The sequence below is a fragment of the Nicotiana tomentosiformis genome, chromosome 5 (genome assembly GCF_000390325.3).
Source record: "Nicotiana tomentosiformis chromosome 5, ASM39032v3, whole genome shotgun sequence".
NCBI lineage: Eukaryota > Viridiplantae > Streptophyta > Magnoliopsida > Solanales > Solanaceae > Nicotiana > Nicotiana tomentosiformis.
Genome location: NC_090816.1, coordinates 113,684,235 through 113,706,849, shown reverse-complemented (window position 1 = coordinate 113,706,849; position 22,615 = coordinate 113,684,235). Strand labels below are relative to the sequence as shown.

The 22,615-nt window shown below is 40.3% G+C and overlaps 1 protein-coding gene across 1 annotated transcript; it reads left to right on the top strand.

Moving 5' to 3' along the window:
• Positions 1–21,063: 21,063 nt before the first annotated feature.
• Positions 21,064–21,753, top strand: LOC138893019 (uncharacterized). The gene has a single exon (XM_070176783.1). It carries the CDS (start codon positions 21,064–21,066, stop codon positions 21,751–21,753), a length of 690 nt encoding a protein of 229 aa, XP_070032884.1.
• Positions 21,754–22,615: the final 862 nt, after the last annotated feature.

The following is a 22,615-nucleotide window of genomic DNA, read 5'->3' as shown; positions in this document are numbered from 1 at the left end:
CGACCCCTCGTCACTACTTCTTCGAGGTTAGACTAGATACTTACTGGGTACATGTTGTTTATGTACTCACGCTACACTTCTACAGTAACCGTGCAGGTTCTTAGGCAGGTGCATCTGGTGGTTATCCTGACGCGCACTCCTGATACCCCGAGACTTAGCGGTGAGCTGCTTCCCGAGTCCGTTCTGTAGCACCCGAAGTTTTTCTTTTGTGTTTTGCTTTCTGTCTACTTTATTTCAGATAGTAGCTTAGTATTTTTGTAAATTCTACTAATAGCTCATACACTTGTGATACCAAATTTTGGAATTTTGCTAGTAGACACTTGATGATTTTGAGTATTTACTTCACCGCATTTGTTCTTATAATTGTTTACACTTCATTTTACTACATTTTCTCACCTCTTACTTATTTAATAATTAAAAATTAACTATTTCTAAAATGTTTAAAGAATAAACACATGGTTAGTGCACCGTTGGATTGCCTAGCGACGACGTTGGGCGTCATTACGGCCTGTAGGGAAATTGGGTCGTGACACGCGACTATTGCTGGGACTTTACCGTGAGCTGCATTTCATGTAACGATCCGCAGCCTGTAGAATCTCCATCAGAGTTATTCATATTCTCCTGTCTAATTTGTATTTGAGACATATGTTGTATTTTATTATATTTCCTAGTTGATGTTCATGCACTTGTGACACCGGGTTTTTGGGGTTCCTATAGACTGTTCATCATCGTAGTTCGTGTAAATATTATCATTCACCGTGTAAATTCTATTTCATACTATTTAATTAATGAAAATTATGATTTTATAATTGCTAAAATGAGTAAGTAAGTTGATAGATCACCGTTGGCTCGACTGACGACAGTGTTAGATGTCATCACGATCTTTAGCGGATTTTGGATCGTGACAATAATACAATAATGTTTTAAGGAATATTAGCAACGCTATACATAGAAAGGCTAATCAATATCTTAACAAGGCATTTAGTAGCATGAGTATGATATTCGATCACAATTAGTAGATGCAATCAACGTGAGAAGTCATCCGATATAATATGATAATTATTTTTTATTTAATTGATCCCCATAAATTATATTTAAAAAGGCAAATAATTTGACATGGTTTTTCTTTATTTAGACCTTTTTAAAAATTTCAAGAAGATACTTGTTTCTTCTATCTCATATTTAGTGATGTTAGGTTGATGTCCTACTTCAATTTTGTTTCTCAAAAATTTATTCTCTAAAATCTATATTATACATACTAAAGGAATAAAGTTTGCGTTGTGGTTAAGTCAAGTGACAAGCTACTGTAAAGCCACTTGACAATTTAGGACAATATTGGTTAATAATATTTAATTTAAATTGAAAGTTATGATTATTTTTTGTAATTAAATGAAAAGATAGTGAATAAGATTCTTTTGAATATGAATAGAAAGAAAGTCAATATTTTTATAAAGAAATAGCCTACTGACCTATCTTAACTACTAATTTTTTTTTTAAAAAAACATTAAACTAAAAGATTAAAATAACATTCATATCTTAACTATTATAAAGAAAAAGATGAAAGTATTATTAGCACATACTACTGAATGGAAAGAAAGTGAATTGTTTTCTAAAGATATAGCCTACCCCCTATCGTAAAGTGAGTTTTTTTCTAAAGATATAGCCTGCCCCCTATCGTAACTAATAAGTTTTTTTAAAAAAAACAATACTCTTACTTAACTAATAATAAAAATAAAAAACAGAAATATTATCAGCCTCATAATATCTATATCTATACAATAACAATATACCCAGTATTATCTCACACCGTGGAGTATTGGAAGGGTAGTGTGTACGCAGACCTTACCCTTACATTGTGAGGATAGAGAGGCCGTTTCCAATAGACCCTCGGCTCAGGAAAGCATAAGCACCATGTTAATGAAAATATAGACAAGAAGGGACAGTACCAAAAATCCATATAAAAACAGAATAAAAACAACGAGATAGTAAGGTAATCAAAAATGAAAGAAAACAACGGTTTGTCTTAAAAACTTACTACCCACAGAAAGCGAGACTGCGTGTCAATACTACTGTTATGAACACTCTAGACTATCTACTCTACTACCCTAATCCTCGACCTCCATACTTTCCTATCAAGGGTCATGTCCTTGGTCAGCTGAAGCTGCGCCATGTCTTGTCTAATCACCTCTCCCTACCTCTTCTTTGGCCTACCTCTACCTCTCCAATGTCAACCTCTCACACCTCCTCACTGGGGCGTCTGTGTTGCTCCTCCTCACATGACCAGACCACCTAATCCGCGCTTCCCGCATCTTGTCCTCAATAGGGGCCACACCCACCTTGTCGCGAATAACCTCATTTCTGATCCTATCTAACCTGGTGTGCCCGCGCATCTATCTCAATATCCTCATCTCTGCTACCTTCATCTTCTGTACATGAGCGATCTTGACTGGCCAACACTCAGCCCCCATACAACATCGTTGCTCTGACCACCACTCTATAGAACTTACCCTTAAGTTTCGGTGGCACCTTCTTGTCACACAAAACATCGGTTTTCGCGAATGCAAAGTTGTCCCGCGTTCGCGATTGGTGGACTGGTCGTGCTTCTTGATCGCGAGTCTTCAGACACGATCGCTTAGAGCATTTTTGGTGGCAGAGGTCGTATTGTTTCACGATCGCGAGGCTTCAGACCGCGATCGCGAAAGACAATGCGTGAGCATAATATATGTCACTCAATCGAGATTTTTACTCATTTCACTCATTCTTCTTGCTTTGGCGATTTTTGGGCAATTTGGAGGATCTAACTTCATCATCTACCTTGAGGTAAGAAATTTCTACACATTGTGAGCTAAGTACATGAGCTATACATGGATTTAAACAAGAAGTTTTGTAGAAATTGTGGAATTTTTGGAAGAAAAACCTTGAAATGATATTTTTGGATTTTGACCATGAAATTGGATATAGAATTATGAATAAATTATATATTTGAGTTAGTGGTGTTATGAGTAATGATTATCTTCAAGAATTTTTGGAATCCGGGAACGTGGACACGAGAGTTGACCTTGTTGACTTTTCAAGCGGACCTGAGAATTGTTATAGATTGATTAATTATGAGTGTTGGAGTATATTTTAATTTGTTTGCATGTTATTGGACTAGTTTTATATTGATGGGCAACAATTTGAGGTGTAATAGGGGAATTAGAGCCGGTTATTGGGACTTTGGAGCGAGGTAAGTCTCATGTCTACTTTGTGGGGGGAAACTACCCCATAGGTGTTTAAATTGTTATATGATACTAATTGTGGGTGTTACGTACGCATAAGGTGAGGAGAGTCCGTGCGTAGCTAAAATTCATGTTATGTTCGGGTAGACGTAGGCCTTATTTATGCTATTACTTGCACTATTTGAACTCAGTTTTCTAGTTTGAATTGCTTGAATTAATAAGTAAGAATTTGGTTAAAGATTATGTTAACTCGAGATTCATTATCTAGAGATTTGGCGGGCTGTTAATCATTGATGAGAATTTATATTCTTTATGGGCTTACCTTGAAGTTGTAAATACATAATTCGCAAATCCGAAGAGTTTTTCTATTCCCGTGGATCAGGCCGAATGCCTCGGCTATATTTATATATATTATGGGATGCATCCATGGATTGGACCGTACGACCTCAGCAGTGTATGCACACAACTATATGGATCAGGTCGAACGACCTCAACATAATTTGTGCGTAAAATCTTTATGAGTCAGAATACCCATGAGACTACCCTCTTCATTAAACTTGGAGATTACGTAATATTTCTTTATGACGTGAGATCAAATATCTAATTGAGGGTTCCTATTTGTTGAGATAACATGTGGCCCTTGGGGACATTTTAACTGATAATTGTCGTTAACGTATTTTGTTATCTATTGATCCTGTTGTATTTCATGCCTATTTATGATTCCCGTATTTTATTTATTGGATTACTAGTAAGTGTCGATGTCTACTCCTCATTACTACTTCTTCGGGATTAAGCTAGATACTTACTGGGTATGCATTAATTTACGTTCTCATGCTACGCTTATGTACTAAATGTATAGGACCTGACAGGTTTATTCGATGGTCATCTTGGAGCCTAGGCGCAACTACTGAGGAGACTTTATGGCGAGCCACTCTCTATGCTACGCACCACAGCCCTCAGATTCTCCATCTTATTTATTTACTTTATCATGTCTATTTCATATTCCAGACATATGTTGTATTATTATTGCACTCTTTAGCAGATGCTCATGCACTCGTGACACCGAGTTTTGGGATATCCTAGTGGTTGTTATGGTTTGATTCGTTATTATCATCTTTTATTTTATATCTTACTAATATTTTAAGTATTCATGTTTTTTAAATTCATTGAATTCTTTACCCAATAAAACTTATGATTTGAAAAATAACAAAATAAATAATTAAGTCGGTAAATCATCGTTGGATTGCCTAACGATGACGTTGGGCGCCATCACAGCCTATAGTGAATTTTGGGTCGTGACAACTTGGTATCAGAGTTCTAGGTCCACTTTGGTATCATGAGTCATGAGCGAGTCTAGTAAAGTCTTGTGGATCGGTACGAAAACGTCTGTACTTATCTTTGAGAGGCTACATAGATGTTAGGAGCACTTCCCTTCTTGATTCCTCATCGTGCGATTTGGTTCCATTGAAGCTTATGCCTTCATTTTCTTCCTACTCATTCTTATACGATGTTGAGCGCTCACTATCAATTGTGCATCAAGGAGTTGTGGTGCAGGATGTTTTTCCTTGAGTATTCGAGCGGATTATTATCGTCGTCTTGTGGAAGGGTGCTTTGTCGTTTTAGCCCAGTGCTAGTGTTGCCTATGGTTTTGAGTCCATGTACAGTGTATTATGATGTTCATGCGTTGTTATCGTGCAATGTTGGTGTGAATAGTAAAGTGCTTATCTATGTGTCGCAACAGTGAATGACTCGAAAGAAGGATTACTCGGTTCATGGTTTAGAAGTTTGGCATTTAAGTCCGCCGGAGGAAAGGCAATTGGACTATGGATGTTCAGGCCTTGGTTGACGGAGTAGCAAGACTTGACATTTTTTAACGTGGTAAAATTATCATTGCGGTGTTGTATCATCGTCTTTGTTGGAACACATTAAGGATCATCGGTGTTATGGTCTCCTTTGGATTGCCTTCAGGGAAAGGGTATTGTGGAATGGTGCCTAAGTAGCGGTTCTCAGAGATGGCAATGCATGGAAGCTTCAGAGTAGGAGCAATATTTCTAGCGTTGATGGCTCGAGAGAGATGATCTTCGAGCATGCTTAGAATTGGTAGCAATTTATTAGTTCGGGTGCTACAAAGATGGATTATGATTGGATTGTACAACAAAGAGTGAGAAAGGACATGGTGGGAGGTGTCTTGCGGAGGTTGAATTTCTAGAGGCCGAGTAGTTCGTTTCGGAAGATGGTTAACTTAGAGTGGGAATTTTAGCTTATCGTATGGATTTTATGGTAGGATGGCCACATGCTTCCAGAAAGCTTGGCGCAATTATGGGCATGGAGAACACGGGATTAGGGCTGTGTATTTCGTCTGAGATAGTGGGTTTGTGCTTCGGAAGTTTGAATATGACGGAAGGAGTTTCTTGGGATATAATAAGATTTCGAGTTTTGGATGCGTCATTGGACCTTCATTTGATGTTGATAGAAATGATTGGGCGCTTTCGACTGGTGGGCGAGCGTGGGCTCAGGAGGATTAACTGATTTCGTGATGGCTATAATCAGGTCAATGTTGTTGGAAGATGTCGATATGGGGTTATACATGTGGGCTATCTCCTGTGAGGTGTTAGAAGTTGCGTGATTCCTAGTAAGGGTCCTCTAAGGAACTTTATTTTCTATCCAACATGAAATATATACTACGATGTGAACTGGAATCTCTTGAATAAGATGGTGTAGCGGTCATGAATCCGAGTGTGTGTTTGGAAATGAAAATTCGAGTTATGCCATGCAAGTTTAACAAGAGATTGCGAGGGATTTGGCGGGGCAACAATGCTAAATTATGGCAACTGAGGAGGAGGAGTCATTGTGAATTATGGACTTAGGTAATTATGGTTTGAAGCTAAGTGGGGGAGCCTACCGTCTACGATTGGGTCACGTGGTTGTGTGCCTTGGTAGTATCGGGTTATCGGTACATTTGTAGATTAGTTATGACTAAGGAAAGAAAACATCAATGGTAATTTAGGCAAAGGACTTGACGATTGTGTGCTATATTTTACCTTATCGATTCATGTGTAGATTTTTGAATGACTTAGAGTTTATGCTTCTTGTGGATGTGATGTACAAGGAAAAGAATTTGTCCGATTGTTTCTTTGGAAGTGTTCATATGCTAGCAGAGCACCAGTGTTTGAAGTATCATAGACTGATTTCTTTGTAGGACTTGTGTTTAAACGACTTGAATAATTGATTGACCTTTGTGTTTCTTATTTGGTTTTAATGTTACTTCATAGTGTTCTTATTGCTTTACTATTTATTTCACTCTTTGATTCTCGTCACCATCTATTGATTTTGGCTTTCCACTATTAGTTTTATACTTCTATACTGCACAAGTTATTTTGTCTAGTGAGTGTATTGACTAGTACCTTGTCACTACTCCACCGAGGTTAATCTTCATACGTACTGGGTACCGACCGTGGTGTACTCATACTACACCTCTGCATATTTTTGCGAAGATCCAGGTACTCAGAGTATGTGGATTATTAGATAGCAGGTTAGATATTATTGTGGAGACTTCAAGGTATACTTGCCGTTGCGTTCACAGGCCTCAGAGTCACCTTCAAAAGTTATTTTTGTGCAATTTATTTCTATTCAGGAACAATTATACTTACAAATTTTCTAGTGAACATTAGTAGAGCTTATGACTTGTACTACCGTTTTTGGGATTTTTGGCTTTGTATAGAAATTTCTGCTTCATATTTAATAGTTGTTGGTTGAATTTTGCCATTAATTCTGTAAGTGTTAGACTTACCTAGTCTTAAAGACTAGGTGCCATCACGACATCCTACGGAGGAAAAATTAGGGTTGTGACACGTTAGTATCATAGCTCTAGGTTCATAGGTGCTACGACTCATAAGCGAGTTTAGTAGAGTCTTGTGGATCAGTACAGAGACGTCTATACTTATCTTAGAGAGGCTACAGAACTATTAGGAAAAATCTCCACTTCTTTCATTCATGTCATGCAGATTTGTTTATTTCGAAGTTTGAGCCTTTGTATATCTATTCTCTCACAGATGGGGAGAACACACGCTACCGCATCAGCTGAGCAGACATCCACACCCCCTGCTAGAGCTGCGAGAGGTCGGGGCTAAGGTAGAGGCCGAGAAGGGGCACGTGCCACAGCTAGAGCACCTATCAGAGAAGAAATTGAGGAGCCTCCCGTAGCTCCAGTTGGGAGACAAGCACCGAATGTGCCTATTGTTACCCCCGGACTTCATGAGACTTTAGCGCAGATCGTGAGCATGTTTGGTACATTTGCGCAAGCGGGATTGATATCTGTTTCACTAGATACTTCACAGATTGGGGGAGGAGCTCAGACTCCCACCGCCCATACTCCAAAGAAGCGAGCTCATATTGGTCAAGTTCTGGGTGTGGTGCCGGTACAACCTATTATTCCGATTCAGCCTGAGGTCAGGCCTGGGGCATCAGAGAAGGAGAAGAAGAGGCTTGAAAGGTTCAAGAGGTATAGTCCACCTACTTCCAGTGGCACAACTACTGAGGATGCACAAGGATTTCTAGAGAAGTGTTACCATATTCTCCACACGACGGGTATTGTAGAGGTGAGAAGAGTTGCTTTGACTACATTTCAGCTGTCGGGAGCAGCGTATCAATGATGGAAGGTTTATAAGGAGGGTAGACCAGCTGAGGAAGAACCACACACTTGAGCTCAGTTTTCACACTCCGGATGTGTGACGTACATAGTTTGAGTAGCTGCGTCAGGGCACCATGATGGTGTCAGAGAGCGAGTCCGCAGATTTATTGAGGGGCTCAATTATGATCTTAGATTCTACATGGCTCAGGAGTTGAATACTTATAATCCATTTCAATAGGTGGTGAAAATTGCCAAGATATTAGAGCGCATTCGGGGTGAGAAGAGGGAGGCTAAGTAGACCAAGAGGTCTCGAGGTTCTGAACGGTTTAGTGGATTCTACTTTTCAGCTATGACCTATCATGGCGGAGGCTCGGCCAGTCGGCCAGTTTAGTCCACACTTCAGACTACTCATGGTGCTCTAGTTAGTCAGGGAATTCATGTGGGGCAATCATCCTTTAGTGTACCACTGGCACGAGGTTCCTACAGTGGTTATTCTAGTTATCCAACACAGACTCAGTACGAGCAGTCACGCCTGCAGAGGGGTTGTTATGATTGTGGTGATACTAGGCACATTATGAGAGATTGTCCTAGACTCAGGAACGGCAAATTTCTTTAGAGCACTCATGCTACGGGCTCCATTCCAGTTGCTACTCCACCTGCACAACCGGTTAGGGGTAGAGGATAGGCAGGTAGAGGTCACCCTAGAGGGGGAGGCCCAACCCATTGATATAGAGGAACATAATTCTTATTTTGTTTTGGTTCTTCTTATCGGGGTGAGTCCTCTTATCTTTCTTCACATATGGGTGAGTTTCGTAATTTTGTACTCTACTTATGTGTTCACCCCATGCTGGGAGATTCTGTAGTGGTGGCCCGTGCCAATCATTTTATTTTGTTCACTATTGAGAGCTATGTTACTAGAAGTGACTTTCTGTTACTCATTACAGTAGGTTTTGGTGTGATTTCGGGATGGTTTGGTTACGATTTGTGATTTAGATGCTTTGCCGGTATGGGGAGTTTGTCACGTGTTGTGATTTTGTTTTACAGAATTGAATTAGTGGAATTTTCGGCCGGTATGATATGTATTCTCCTTGTGACTCAGAGTTCAGGATGGGATCCTCACATTTTCATGTGGTTTGATATATTTGGACCGGACTGCGTGCCGCGGTGGAGTTATATTAGGATGAGATCCTTGTGATTAGTTCATATATTTTGATTCTCCCTTGTTGAATTGATTCGTAGTATGGTACTGATAGGGAGTTGTGCATGTCAGTCTTGTTTGAGAGTTCTCTCGCGTGTTTCTCTTTGCATATTTAGTCATATTCGCGTTGTGCTTATTGGGTTTTATCTTACGAAGTGTGTGCCAAGGTTGCGTTAGATGTGACTTGTTGATTCGGGTGAATAGTTATGAGGTCCTCATTTTTCTTGCATTGTTGTCAACATTGTGAATGCTTGGTACGAGGTTTTAGCTTAGATGGGGTTATTGGTCGGTGTTGTATCTTATAATGGGCAGCTATGGTATCAGAAATGCTATTATGGGCTTATGTGTGATGTTTTATGTCATGTGGTTGTACCTTGTGGGCATAGGCATAAGTTGTTGCAGCTGGTTGAGGCTGATACCGTGTGTTGATGTGGGAATCAGATCTTTAGGAAATGATCGGATGGTGAAAATTTTGGTTCTAAGGCTTATTAGTGTGGGTTGGAGGAGATATTTTCAGTTGAGATGGTGTTGTCGGGCCAATGTGGATTAGAGTGACGTAGGATCACCTACAAGTATATGTACGGTAAGTTCATTCAGTGATTTGATGACTTCAGAATAGTTCTAGGCAAGTTCGAGGACAAGCGTTTATTTAAGAGGGGGAGGATGTAACGACCCAACCGATCATTTTGAGAATTAGCGTCCCGTTCGGTGGTTTAAGGTCTCGAGCAACTTCATATAATGTATTATGATTTGCATTTGTGGTCGAGTTCAGATTTCAATTCCGGGAGTTGTTAAAGCTCTATTATGTCATTGGGAACTTGTATGAAAAATTAGGCGTCATTCCAGTTTGATTTGATATGATTCAGCGCGAGTTGTGGAAGTTGAAAGTTCATAAGTTCATTAGGTTTGATCTGAGGCACGATTCATGGTTTTGATATTGTTTGATGTGATTTGAGGCCTCTAGAAGGTTCGTGTTATGTTATGGAACTTGTTGGTATGCTCGAATGGGGTCTCGAGGGCCCTGGGTGTGTTTCGGATGGGCTTCGAGCTATTTCGTCATGTTTTAGAATTGCTATTTTTCTGATGCTTCAGGTACTCTATGCGATCGCGGTACGTTGTGGGAGATGTCATGGTTCTTCTTTGCATTCACATAGCTGTTTCCGCGTTCGTGATGCTTGAGTTGGTTGTATGTAGCGTTCGCATCATGAAGATCACGATCGCGTAGTGTTGTGGAAGGAGGCAAGCTCGTTGGCCTACGCGTTCACGCCTTCGCGATCACACGATTTTTCTCGCGATTGCGTTGTGCATTCTTTTGGGAAGTTATTGTTTCCTCTTCGCGATCACATGTTTATTTCCGCGATTGTGATGTGCAAATGCGTGGGTAGCAGATAGTAATTCCCAAATCAAGGGTTTTGTTACATTTATCATCTTTTGAGCTAGAGACACAAGATTTGAGCGATTTTTGAGGGGTTCGTCACGTGTTGGATTGGGGTAAGTGTGCTTCACCCGGAATTGATTATATTTCATAATTCCGTTATTGTTTTTATCTTTAAATTAGTGATTTGAATTGGAGAGAATGAGATTTTTTGTAAAAGCTTTCAAAAATATAAAATGTGGATTTGAAGACCGATTTTATGTCGGAATTGGATAATATTGGTATGGTTGGACTCGTATTGGAATGGATGCTCGGATTTTGTGAATTTTGTCGGGTTCCGAGGTGTGGGCCCAAGGTCGACCTTTTGTGTCGACTTTTTAGTTTTTATTAAAGATCGAAACTTTATTATCCGGAATTGTTTCCTATGGTTTATATTTATGACATTAAGTTATTTTGGCTAGATTTTAGCCGTTCGGAGGTTATTTCACACGAGAAGGTCATTTTAGAATGTCGATCTAGTTTCTTTGAGGTAAGTATCTTGCCTAACTTTATGTTGGGAACTACCCCTTAGAATTTGAGTCGTTTGTACTAATTGTATTAAGTGAAAGCCGGGTACGCGAGGTGAGGAGTACGTACTCGAGCTTATATGTGAAAATTGACTAGTTTAGACTCTTAGGTTTCTTTCATTTATTCATTTGGAATTGTTAGCACATGTAGTATCTTTAATTCGTCATGTATATTATCATATGCTTTATTTGAAGTTGTCGTTACATGTCATATTCTTCACTTGTCGAGTTTGCTCTTATATGCTCTATATGAAGTTGTCATCACTTTTATCATTACATGATTTCTTTTATTGTGGAGATATTCTTAGTTGAAATTGATGTACATGATATCCCTTTGTTGCCGGGTTATTCTCATGCATTTAGACGTAGTACTAGTTCGTGCCTTCTCTTTCATTGTTAGCCTAATTCATGTACTAGGAGCCGAAGTTTGCCATTTCATGGAAATACTTTCACTATTGAGTTTATCCTTAAACAATTAATTGGAATTGAGGTTATCAAAAGTCATTAAATCTATTTTAATTGAAGTTGTGTTAAAAAGGGGGTGTCATTCCTTGTTGAGTTACTTTCCTATTCTTTTTGTTATTATTGAGATTTTATACACAGTGTGTTTGAGCCGTGAGCTATTTGTTGTGAAAATATTGATATTGTTAGATCTTTGGAAAGGTTGTGGCCTATGGGCACTTGTGATATGAGTTGATATGTAGTGTTGTTCTGATGTTAGTATTTTTGAATTGTTGTGTGGTTTTGGTTGTTGTTGTGCGGAGTATAAGGGTGGCATTTCACCTTTGTTATGCGGATCATAAGGGTGGAATTTCAGCGTTGTTGGTATGCAGAGCATAAGGGTGGCATTTCACCATTGTCGAATGTACGGAGTGATAAGGGTGGCTATTATTTTATTTTCCGGGCGGAGTAATAACTGTGGCTATTATACGGAGTGATACAGGTGGATATTAGAGAGATAAAGGTCGCTAATAATGTTGTCAGGGTGGAGTGATACATGTGGCTATCAGAGAGATAAGGGTGGCAATATTAGGGATGATGTGTGATGGCTTGGGGACATTGTGTTGGTGATCTTCGTGTGATGGTGTGGTTTTTTCTCGTGCATGTCATACACCCTACATGACTTGTTATGTTGCTTCGATGAGTTACTCGATGTCTTTGATATTACTTGTTTAATTGGCTACAGTAGTACACTCGCACAAACATACACTATAGCATGCCACTTATTAGGAGTATGTGACTTGACATTTATCGGTCATTCCCATGTGTTCTTGTATTATCTGTTTCCATGTTGATATTATAAGTCTGTGACCATATCGGGCGGATTGTCATTATGAGCTTGTGACCATGTCAGGAGGATTGTGGTTGTGAGCCTATGATTAGACCGGGCAGAGCGTGATATTAACATATGAGTTGTGCATGCGGTTGTGATTCGATATATGGGCACGAAGTGCCGTGAGTATATGATGGTGGGTTGAGACCTACGACTTGTGAATTTGAGCAAAAGTATCACAGAGTGATTTCGTTGTTGGACTTGTGTTTAAACGACTTGAATAATCTGTTTAACTTTGTGTTCCTTATTTGGTTTTAATGATACTTCACAGTGTTCTTATTGCTTTACTGTTTATTTCATTTATTGATTCTCGTCACTAGTTACTGATTTCCGCATTCCATTATTTTTTTTATACTTCTATATTGCACAAGTTATTTTGTCTAGTAAGTGTCTTGACTTGTACCTCGTCACTACTCCACTGCGGTTAATCTTGCTACTTACTAGGTAGCGACTATGGTGTGCTCATACTACACTTCTGTATTTTTTTGTGTAGATCAAGGTACTCGGAGTCTGTGGATTTTTAGATAACGGATCAGATATTGCTGTGGGGACTTCAAGGTATATTTGTCGTCGCGTTCGCAGGCCTTAGAGTCACTTTCGGAAGTTATTTTTGTACAATTTATTGCTATTTCGGAACAGTTGTACTTAGAGATTTTCTAGTGAACATCAATAGAGCTTATGACTTGTACTACTGGTTTTGGGATTTTTGGCATTGCATAGAAATTTCTATTTCATATTTGATAGTTGTTGGTTGAATTTTGCCATTAATTTAGTAAGTGTTAGGCTTACTTAGTCTTAAAGACTAGGTGTTATTACAACATCCTACGGAGGGAAAAATGGGGTCGTGACAATATCAAGACGATGCGGTCTCGTGATTTGGGTCACTCGGGATAAGTGTTGTTTGTGGTCCGTTATGTTTTTGAATAGGATTATTATTCCAAAGGCAAGTCAAGAGTATATTGGAAGAAGTTGAGTCAGTTAATAATGGTTTGAATCAGCGTGGTTGTGGGAATGACCGGTCCCTTTAGTGAGTGAAGCTATATGAGTGATTCGTGACTGTACATGCGGGCTTGACAACAATTACGGTTATGGGAATTCGGTTGCGTGTTGCAATTGTTCTTCTGAGACGAGTGGAGTAAAAAGGGATTCTAGCCAATAAAGTGTATATTCTACTGGTGGTTCAGGGGCTATGATGAAATTCTTGGACTCTCGCATAACGGTATGATAGGTACTGTGAGTGGTATGGAAATTTGAAGTTGAGGATCAAGGTTGTTGTTCGGTTTTGATAAGAATGTCATGAGCTCGGAGGAGCAAGGGAGGATTTCAGATGTTCAGTGTATGCTGGCACTATTGTCGGGCAACCTGAGGATGGTCTATTTTGTGGTAGGAGTGTTAGGTTTTGAAATGCTGATGATTGTCTAGTACTGTAGAAATAGCATGGTCGATGGCCATTGATGTTTAGATTTTGCTACATGGTGCGGAAGGTTGTGGGAGTATATCCCACAGGAAGATCGTATAAGTGTAAAGTGTTAGTCATTCGATTGTATAGAGATTGAAATCAATTATGGAGACTTTGGTACTGTCGCCAATAGGAGAAGTGATAACTGAGAGACGTTCTATTCTTTTGGTTGTGAACTATGGGAGTTTGTTCCGGATTTGACGCCTACTTGTATGCGTCATGAATAGGGTCATTGAGTATCCTTGAAAGGTTATTGTCCTAGTATGGGATGGTCGGAATTGGCTTGAGGTCCATTAGTAAATCTAATATGAATGCATGCTCTACATCAGGTCGGATGTGTTCATATGACATATGGGGTAACATTGCTTATGGAGGAGTCTTGCTTATGGAGGAGTCTTCAGGTTTTGGATGTTATTCATGTCGTCAACTATTCTATGTAATACTCTATTATGCCATATGGGTTTTGAGACGACTTGATTATTCGCACATGTGTTGTGATCCCGAGTAGTTTGTTGTGTTATAGGAGCAAGATGGATCTCAAGATGCAAATCGTTTAATACACCGTAGTCGTGCTTGGCATTTTGTAGCGCATGGTGCTATCTGTCTCCCCAGGGTTGTGTTTATGCACTTAACGTACCTGTGGTCGACATTCTTGCATTTCGTGGGTATGAGCATTTTGGCTCGATAGGTATATCCTTATTGATTGTATGTGTGTGGATCGGGTGGCACACCACCACGGGTATCATGTGTGGATCGGGTTGCACGTCGCAATAGTGAGATGTAGTATAGTCCCTTATACTTATTTTGTGTATTTTGTTTTTCATCTCTGAGATAGGTTCATAGCATTGGTTTGGTTGTTTTTTCGTTGCGCAAGCCGGATAATCTTGTATTCGGGTTCGTTGTTCCTTATTGGTCATAGTCGAGTTGTGGCTTGTTGGCACATTGATGGTATCATATGAGATTTTAGATGGTGTTTGAGGTAGCTTATTGCCCGAGCAGCTTGTACTGGGTGAGACGAGGTTATTGGACCTGAGATCAGTGCGATCAAGTTTATGTAGGGTATATTAAAAGGAAAATGTCACTATTCAGTTCAGAATGAGGTAATGGTTCTTGTCAAGTGGAGAGACTACATGAGTTATTAATTTGGGAGGAGGTTATGAGATTCTACGGGTCACTTTCATCGTTGTAGTGTCGCGAGGGTTGGAGCAGGGCTAATGCACGTCATGAGGTATACTACGACATCTGGTTAGTAAATTTACAGTTTTTATAGTTTAGGTATGTTATTATGGTCATACGAATTATGCGGTGCATTGTGTAATTTTAGCATGGATGCATGATCATATTTGGTACAACGGGTTGAGATTGATACAATATTCGTATGTTAGAATCAGTCCTCGTAGGGAAATCCAGACATTGGAATTTGGTTCTAAGGCTTTTGGGCTAAGGTAGAAGGAGGGATCTTTAGGTTATGAGGGAAATCCAGACATTGGAAAAGGTGCTCACATGGGTTGTGGTGACACAAGCAGGTTATGAGGTGTTAAACATTGATTTTGGTAAACTCCGGAGTAGTTGTTGGCACGTTCGAGGACTGACGTATGTTTAAGTGAGGGAGATGTAACGACCCAACCGGTCATTTTGAGATCTAGCATGACGTTCGGCGGTTTGCATCCTTGAGTAGCTTCACTTCATGTATTATGACTTGTACATGTAGTCAGACTTGAGTTTCGGGAAATTAGGAGTTGATTTGGAAGGAAAATTCTCAATTTAGAAACTTTAAGTTGAAATAGTTTACCAAGGTTTGACTTTTGAGTAAATGACCTCGTAATTGGGATTCGAATGTTCCAATAGGTTTGTATGATGATTTCAGACATGGACGTGCGTTCGGGTTGAGTAACGGGTGGCCCGGGAGCATTTCGGTGCTTATTGTGGAAAGTTAGCATTTTGAAGGTTTTAGAATATCCTAAGTTTGATTTGAAGTGGACTTTGATATTATTGATGTCCGTTTGGGATTTCGAGACTTGGAATAGCTTCGTATCATGATTTGTGACTTGTACGTAAAGTTTGGCGTTATTCCGGAATGTTTAATTATTATTCGGACGCGTTCGTCAAAGTTTATAAGTTTGAAGGTTTAAAGAAAGGTTTTAATCGCCGATTCATAATTTTGCTGTTATTCGTGGTGTTTTGATCCCTTGAATAAGTTTGGATAAGGTATTGGGACTGGTTGGTGTGATTGGACGAGGTCACGAGGACCTCGGGTGTGTTTTGGGGTAGTTTCGAACCAAGTTTGGGTGATTTGAAGTTGCAATTTTCTAGTCCCTCGGTTGTAATCATACTATACTCTGCACTTCTTGTGCAGATACCAGAGTTGGTCCCAGCGACGTATAGTAGATTTGCTCGGATTGAGCTATTCGCAGGAGACTTGAGGTATAACTGTATGGTGTTCGCAGTTCTGAAGTCCCCTTCTACTTTATTATAGCTGTGGGCTTTCTTTCAGACAGCTTTATTTTATTTAGACCCTTGTTTGTATTATTTTAGATGCTCGTGCACTTGTGACTCCAGTTCTGGGATGATATTTAGACATCGCTATTATTATGGATTATTCACTTTATTTCAGACTTTGTTTTTGCATTTGTTCCTTTGTTATTAATTGATTTTAAATTATTTAAAAATGGCTAATATTATTCTAACGTTGGCTTGCCTAGAAAGTGAAATATTAGGCGCCATCACGGTCCTGAAGGTGGGAATTTCGGGTCGTGACAATGGGTAGTATGTGTCAGCTTGCCTGGCGACCACAGAGATATTGGCTGACATCACGACACCCACATTGATCGGGTACCCGGCCATGATGGAAGCCACTAAAACTGCATGCGGGATAGGGAGATATGTCTCATTCTGGCTCGGGTCTAGTCGGCTGCATACAAAGGTTTGCCACCCCTTTGCCTCAAAGCTCAGTATACTCCGGTGAATAGAAACCCCTACTGTGATCCATGGTGGTGGTGGCCCAGGAGTTGCTAAAATCTCAGCTAGCCAAGGACGAGCTGCATCCCCAAGGGCACATTTCTCAAGGTACTCTGTGGGCTCGACATCATCAAACCCCAGGTAAGTTTTCAATGTGTGATGATCAAAATGCACCTTGAGGTTCCTCACTTTAGTCACCCTTTTCACTTTCTTGATACGCGCCACATTGGCATAGATCTCCCGGACAAGGTATTCCTTCGCATCCACCACGCACTGGGTGAACCACATCCACCCCTTGCGCTCTCAAAATTACCTCTATTCCTTCGCATCCACCACGCACTGGGTGAAGCACTTCCACCCCTTGTGCTCTCGAAACTACCTCAAAACTGCAAGGTTTTACTTTTCTAGATCTCTCAACTGGAACTGTCACTCAAGAGTGAGCGGCCTCACTGGCCTCCACTCACGAAAGCTAGAAAAGGCAGCCAATTTGACGAACTGGTCCTCCCACACCTCTTTCTTTTTCGACCGCTTAAGGCCGGTAACTGTAGCATCTCCCCCTCTGCCATCATCTGGGATGTCCTGAGCTGATGTCTCTGGTGCCTCGGGGACAAGTGTAGTGGAAGGATCAGAATCCTGACTAGCACTCTCTTAACCGTAGGAGGTGTTATGTGATGAAGACAGCTCATCCCTGAGGTGATATCTCCCTGGTGGCCTTGATTTCACGTCCGACTGCTCATGAACTAAGGTTGAGTTTCCCTTGAAAACGTCCCTAGACAGGACATAAGGCCTAGTCTCCAAGAGGTCTGCACTTCTTCCTCTGCCGACTGCTAACTTCTTTTTGCTTTCAGGTTGTTGGGCACTGGGTAAGGGTCTCTTCCCTCGTCCCCGAGAAGGGTCACTGATAAGTGGGGATTTTGACTACTTATTAGAGCTTTTTAGCTTTTGTTTAAGTCCAAAAGAGTTTAATTGTTTTACCGAAAACTAATGAAATGTGCTTTATTGAAGAGATATTAGAAGATGAACTCCCGATAAGAAATCCAACTCAAGAAGGAATAATCTGAACTCAAGGACATAAAAGGCACAAAAGCTCAGAAGTACAGACCATTGAATATCATCTGCGGCCGCAGGTTATGAAGTAAAAGCCATCAGAGTTTGGTGCAAAGTGCGATCCGCACATGAATTGTGCGGCTGCAAAAGCTAAGCCAAAGCAAAGTTCAAAGAAGTTGCATTCCAAGTCCCCCCAGAAGTGTGGACCGCACAATAATTGTGCGGCCGCAGAAGAGGAGCTATGCAGCCGCAGATATAAACGTGCGGACCGCAGAACAGCAGGTTGAGACCGCACATGTAAAAGTGTGGACAACAGAAAGAGTGCAGTGCGGCCGCATATCAGGATTATGCGGTCGCAGAACTTCCAATCCTGACAAGTTAAAGAAAAGTGCGGACCGCTCATGGAATTGTGCGGCCGCAGAACCTCCCGAAGGGCATTTTTGTCAGAAATTTCCATCCCTGTATAGATAGACGAGTTTCATATTTTAGGTTACTTTTTGACATCAGCTGCTACAGTAGCTGTTTCCTTTTACTCTTTTTAGTAGTTTTCCATATTTTGAGCTATTTTAACTTAGATTGTATCATTTTAATCTTGTAATATGAGTGTAATTATCATTTCTTCTTCTATTTCTTCCATTTCAAGCATGAGTAGCTAGATTTTCACTAGGGTTGTGACCCAACCCTAGTGTGTAGACTTAATGAGTGTTTAATTTAGTGCTTGTTTATGGTTGGGTGTTTATTATTTAGCCTTGTTCTTTCTTTTATTTGCGAAATTAATGGTTGAAAATTATTAGTTCATGCCTATTTGACTTGGTCTCTACTTGAGAAAAAGAGACTTAGTCTAGGAAAACTTGGCTAACAATAAATTGGGTCTATCGAGAGATTGATAATCCCAATTAAAGGGTTCAACCTAGAGATAGTAAAAACCCGACTTGAGCTTTTTATCAACCGTTTTGTTCAATGCCCATTAGGACTTGAGGAAGCCAAATTGGGCCAAATCACTCTCTGACCGAGAGTTATTGAGTGTGTAATTGAGTGTTGATAGCTATAATACACCTTGACCAATAAAACAAGCTTTAAAGTTTATATCCCATTGGGCAAACACCTAGGTGAAGGTCATATCCCTACGCTTTTTACAACATTTGAAAAACAAAAAAAACATTATCCTAGTTTTATTTCTCAACTTGTAATCGTAGTTTAAATTAACCTTTAAAACAACCAAATTTTGAGGAAGAGTAAATTTAGATATTCAAATTCACACGCTACGCTATATACTCCTAACTCCCATATATAGTTCCTTGTAGAAATTGATCCCGACCCTTGTTTGGATATTATTATTGCAATTGACCGTTTCATAACCTTTAATTGAGGTGTGAAATTGGACGAGATTAATTTTTGGCGCCGTTGCCGGAGAACTTAAAAACGGTGTTAACTATATATTTAGGTAAGTTTTTGAAATATCTTCTTTTCCTTCCTTGATACTAATGTTTGAGTTACTGTAGGTGCAATCATGGCAAACAATGATCTCGAAAACATAGCTTTGGGGAACGTGGACGTTGAGGATGATCAAATGAATGAGGTCCATCTTAAACCTCAAGAAAATAGACGAGGTTGAGCGCCTCAAGAGAATGTAACTGCTCCACCCCCACCTCCACCACGAGCGGCTCCACACCAGGTGTTGCCGAATGAAGGGTATGCAAGTGCTATAGTCCCTCCCCGTATTAGGGTGGGCAACTTCCAAATAATAAACGTGATGCTTACTTTTCTCGAGCAACGAGGTTTCTTCACCGGTGAACCGGGTCAAAATACATATAAACACTTGAAGGGGTTCGTAGATACGTGTTGGGGGAGCAAACAAACTAATGTCTCCAAGAATTCTTTGAGGCTAAGGTTTTTTCCCTTGTCTCTTCGGGGGAAAGCTTTATATTGGTTGGAACGTTTGCCAAATCATTCTATTCATACGTGGGATAAATTAGCGGAGAAATTTATTTCTAAGTACTTCTCTCTCGGGAACATGGTTATTCTTCTGGATGAAATTCCAGCATTCAAGCAAGAGCCCAATGAACCACTACACGAGATATGGGAAAGGTGTAGAATAATGGTGAAAGAGTGCCTCAACAATGATATGATGGGGAATATGATTCAACAAACTTTCTATCGCGGGATCAATACAACCAACCAATGTGTAGTGAATCAACTTGCCGGTGGGAACTTCATGACTACGCCTTATGCATAGGCATGTGTTATCTTGGATGATATGGCGGGTACTTCATCAACGTGGCAATCTCGGGCTAATGTTCCACAAAGTGATCACAATGTGATTCACCTTCACAAAGAATTGTATGACCATGGGCAAGCCATAGCCGAATTGACCACCACCATGAACCAATTGGTAAAGGCTCAACTTGAACAATTACAAAACCCGAGGCAAGTCAATGCAATGGAGGGAGTAAGTATGATGGTGAACAAACGGAGAACAAAGGGTCCACAAGTGCAACAAGGAGTAAAAAAGTTTGTGCAAGATGATAGTGGATTTGATCAAGATGAATCTTACAATGACCATGAAGAGGAGGTCCAATATGTGAACAACTTTCAAGGGAAAAGAAACAACTACCAAGGCCCTAGCCAAAAACAATGGAGACCTCAAAATAATCAAGGGAATTGAAATTCTCACAACTAAGGTAATTTGAGTGGTGGAGACAATCAAAGAAATTGGAATAACAACAACAATCAAGGTAATTGGAATGGAGGCAGTAATCATGGGAATTGGCATAACAACAATAACCAAGGCAATTGGGGAGGCAACAATCAAGGCTGGTGGAATAACAATCAAGGAAATCGGGGGTCAGGTTCTCAAAGGCCCCCGATGTATCAACAACCGAGTAACCCACCTACTTATCCTTCCCATGGTCCTAGTTCTTTCAACAATGAAATGGTCCATATAGAGAACATGTTCAAGAAAATTGTGGAGAAGAATTTCGATTCCGATCCCCAACTTTCTTCACACAACACATCGATTCGCAACTTAGAGGTGCAAATCTCTCAAGCTTTAAATTCTCGTCCTAAGGGGGCACTATAAAGTGACACAGTGGTGAACCCAAAGGGTGGGAACAATATAGGGCAAGCCATGGTTGTTTCTACAAGAAGTGGAAGAGTTAGGAATGCACCCACCTCAAGTCAAAGGCAACTTGTGGATGATGAGCAAGTGGTAGAAAAAAAAGAGATCCCGAATAATGTGATGCAAGCAAATGATGAAATGTGGGTTGATATGATGACACAATGGAAGAGACTCAAGAGGAAGTAAACCAGTCTAGGGATCATGTTATTGACATACTGGAACCGTTATTGAAAAATGCTAAGGAACTATTGCCTAAGCCACCTCCTTCATACCCTCAAAGGCTCACCAAGCAAAATGGCGAGAATCAATTCAAAAGGTTCATTGACATGATGAAGAGTCTCTTAATAAATGTGCCATTAATTGAAGCCTTGGAGGAAATACACGGGTATGCACAGTTTATGAAGGATTTGGGGACAAAGAAGCGGTCGATGAATTTTGAAACTATCAAAGTCATTAATCAAGTGAGTGCAATTGTGCATTCGATGGCTCATAAATTGGAAGATCTCGTTGCTTTGACAATCCCTTGTACCATTGGAGGTGCCGAGTTTGCTAAAGCACTATGTGATCTTGAGATGAGTATCAATTTGATGCCCTATTCAGGTTTCAAGACCTTAGGAATTGGGCAACCAAGACCCACATCTATGAGATTACAAATGACCGATCGTACAATGAAGAGACCGCTGGGGGTGATTGAAAATGTATTGGTTCGTGTTGATAAGTTCATTCTCCTAGTGGATTTTGTTATTCTTGATTTTGAAGTGGACTATGAGGTGCCGATTATTCTTACTAGACCTTTCCTTACTACGGGGAAGGCTCTGGTTGATGTGGAAGCCGGAGAAATCACTTTCTGAGTAGGTGATGAAAGGTGGTGTTCCACGTGTGCAAATATATGCAACAACCAAATTGCAATGAAGTGTGTTCTTTCGTGTACTTAGTGACCGATGTGATTATTGATGATAAAAGTGCCACGGTTAATATGGGAGATATATTGGAGGTCGTCTTGCTCAACTTTGACAATGACGAGATGGATGGCTTCATGGAATGTGTGAATTCTTTGGAAGGAATGGGGTCATACAGCTATGCACCTTGGAAACTTTCCTCGGATCTTGAGAATAAGAAAACTCCTCTTACAAATCCTTCAATTGAAGAGCCTCATACCTTGGAGTTGAATCCATTGCCTCCATATCTCAGGTATGAGTTTCTTGGCCCTTGTTCCACTTTATCGGTTATTCTTTCCTCTTGTTTGACTAATGTCCAGGTTGACTATACATTGGCGGTGCTCCATAAGAGGAAGAAAGCTATTGGGTGGACTCTGGCGGATATTCGTGGAATAAGCCCCGCATTTTGCATGCACAAGATTATTTTGGAGGAGGATGCCAAACCGTCTATTGAACATCAAAGGAGACTCAATGAAGCTATGCAAGACGTGGTCAAAAAAGAGATTATCAAGTGGTTGGATGTCGGGGTTATTTACCCCATTTTTGATAGTTTGTGGACTTCTCCGGTGCAATATGTCCCCCAAAATAGGGTATGACGGTGGTCATCAATGAAAAGAATGAGTTGATTCCTACAAGAATGGTGACCGGGTGGAGAGTGTATGCACTATCGCAAACTAAACAAAGTCACGAGGAAAGACCATTTTCCACTCCCCTTCCTTGACCAAATGCTTGATAGATTGGCCGGTCGTGCTTTCTATTGCTTTATAGATGGATA

Excerpts from the sequence above, each read along its gene's own strand:
- LOC138893019 (XM_070176783.1), top strand. The coding sequence starts at position 21,064 with ATGGAAGAGACTCAAGAGGAAGTAAACCAGTCTAGGGATCATGTTATT.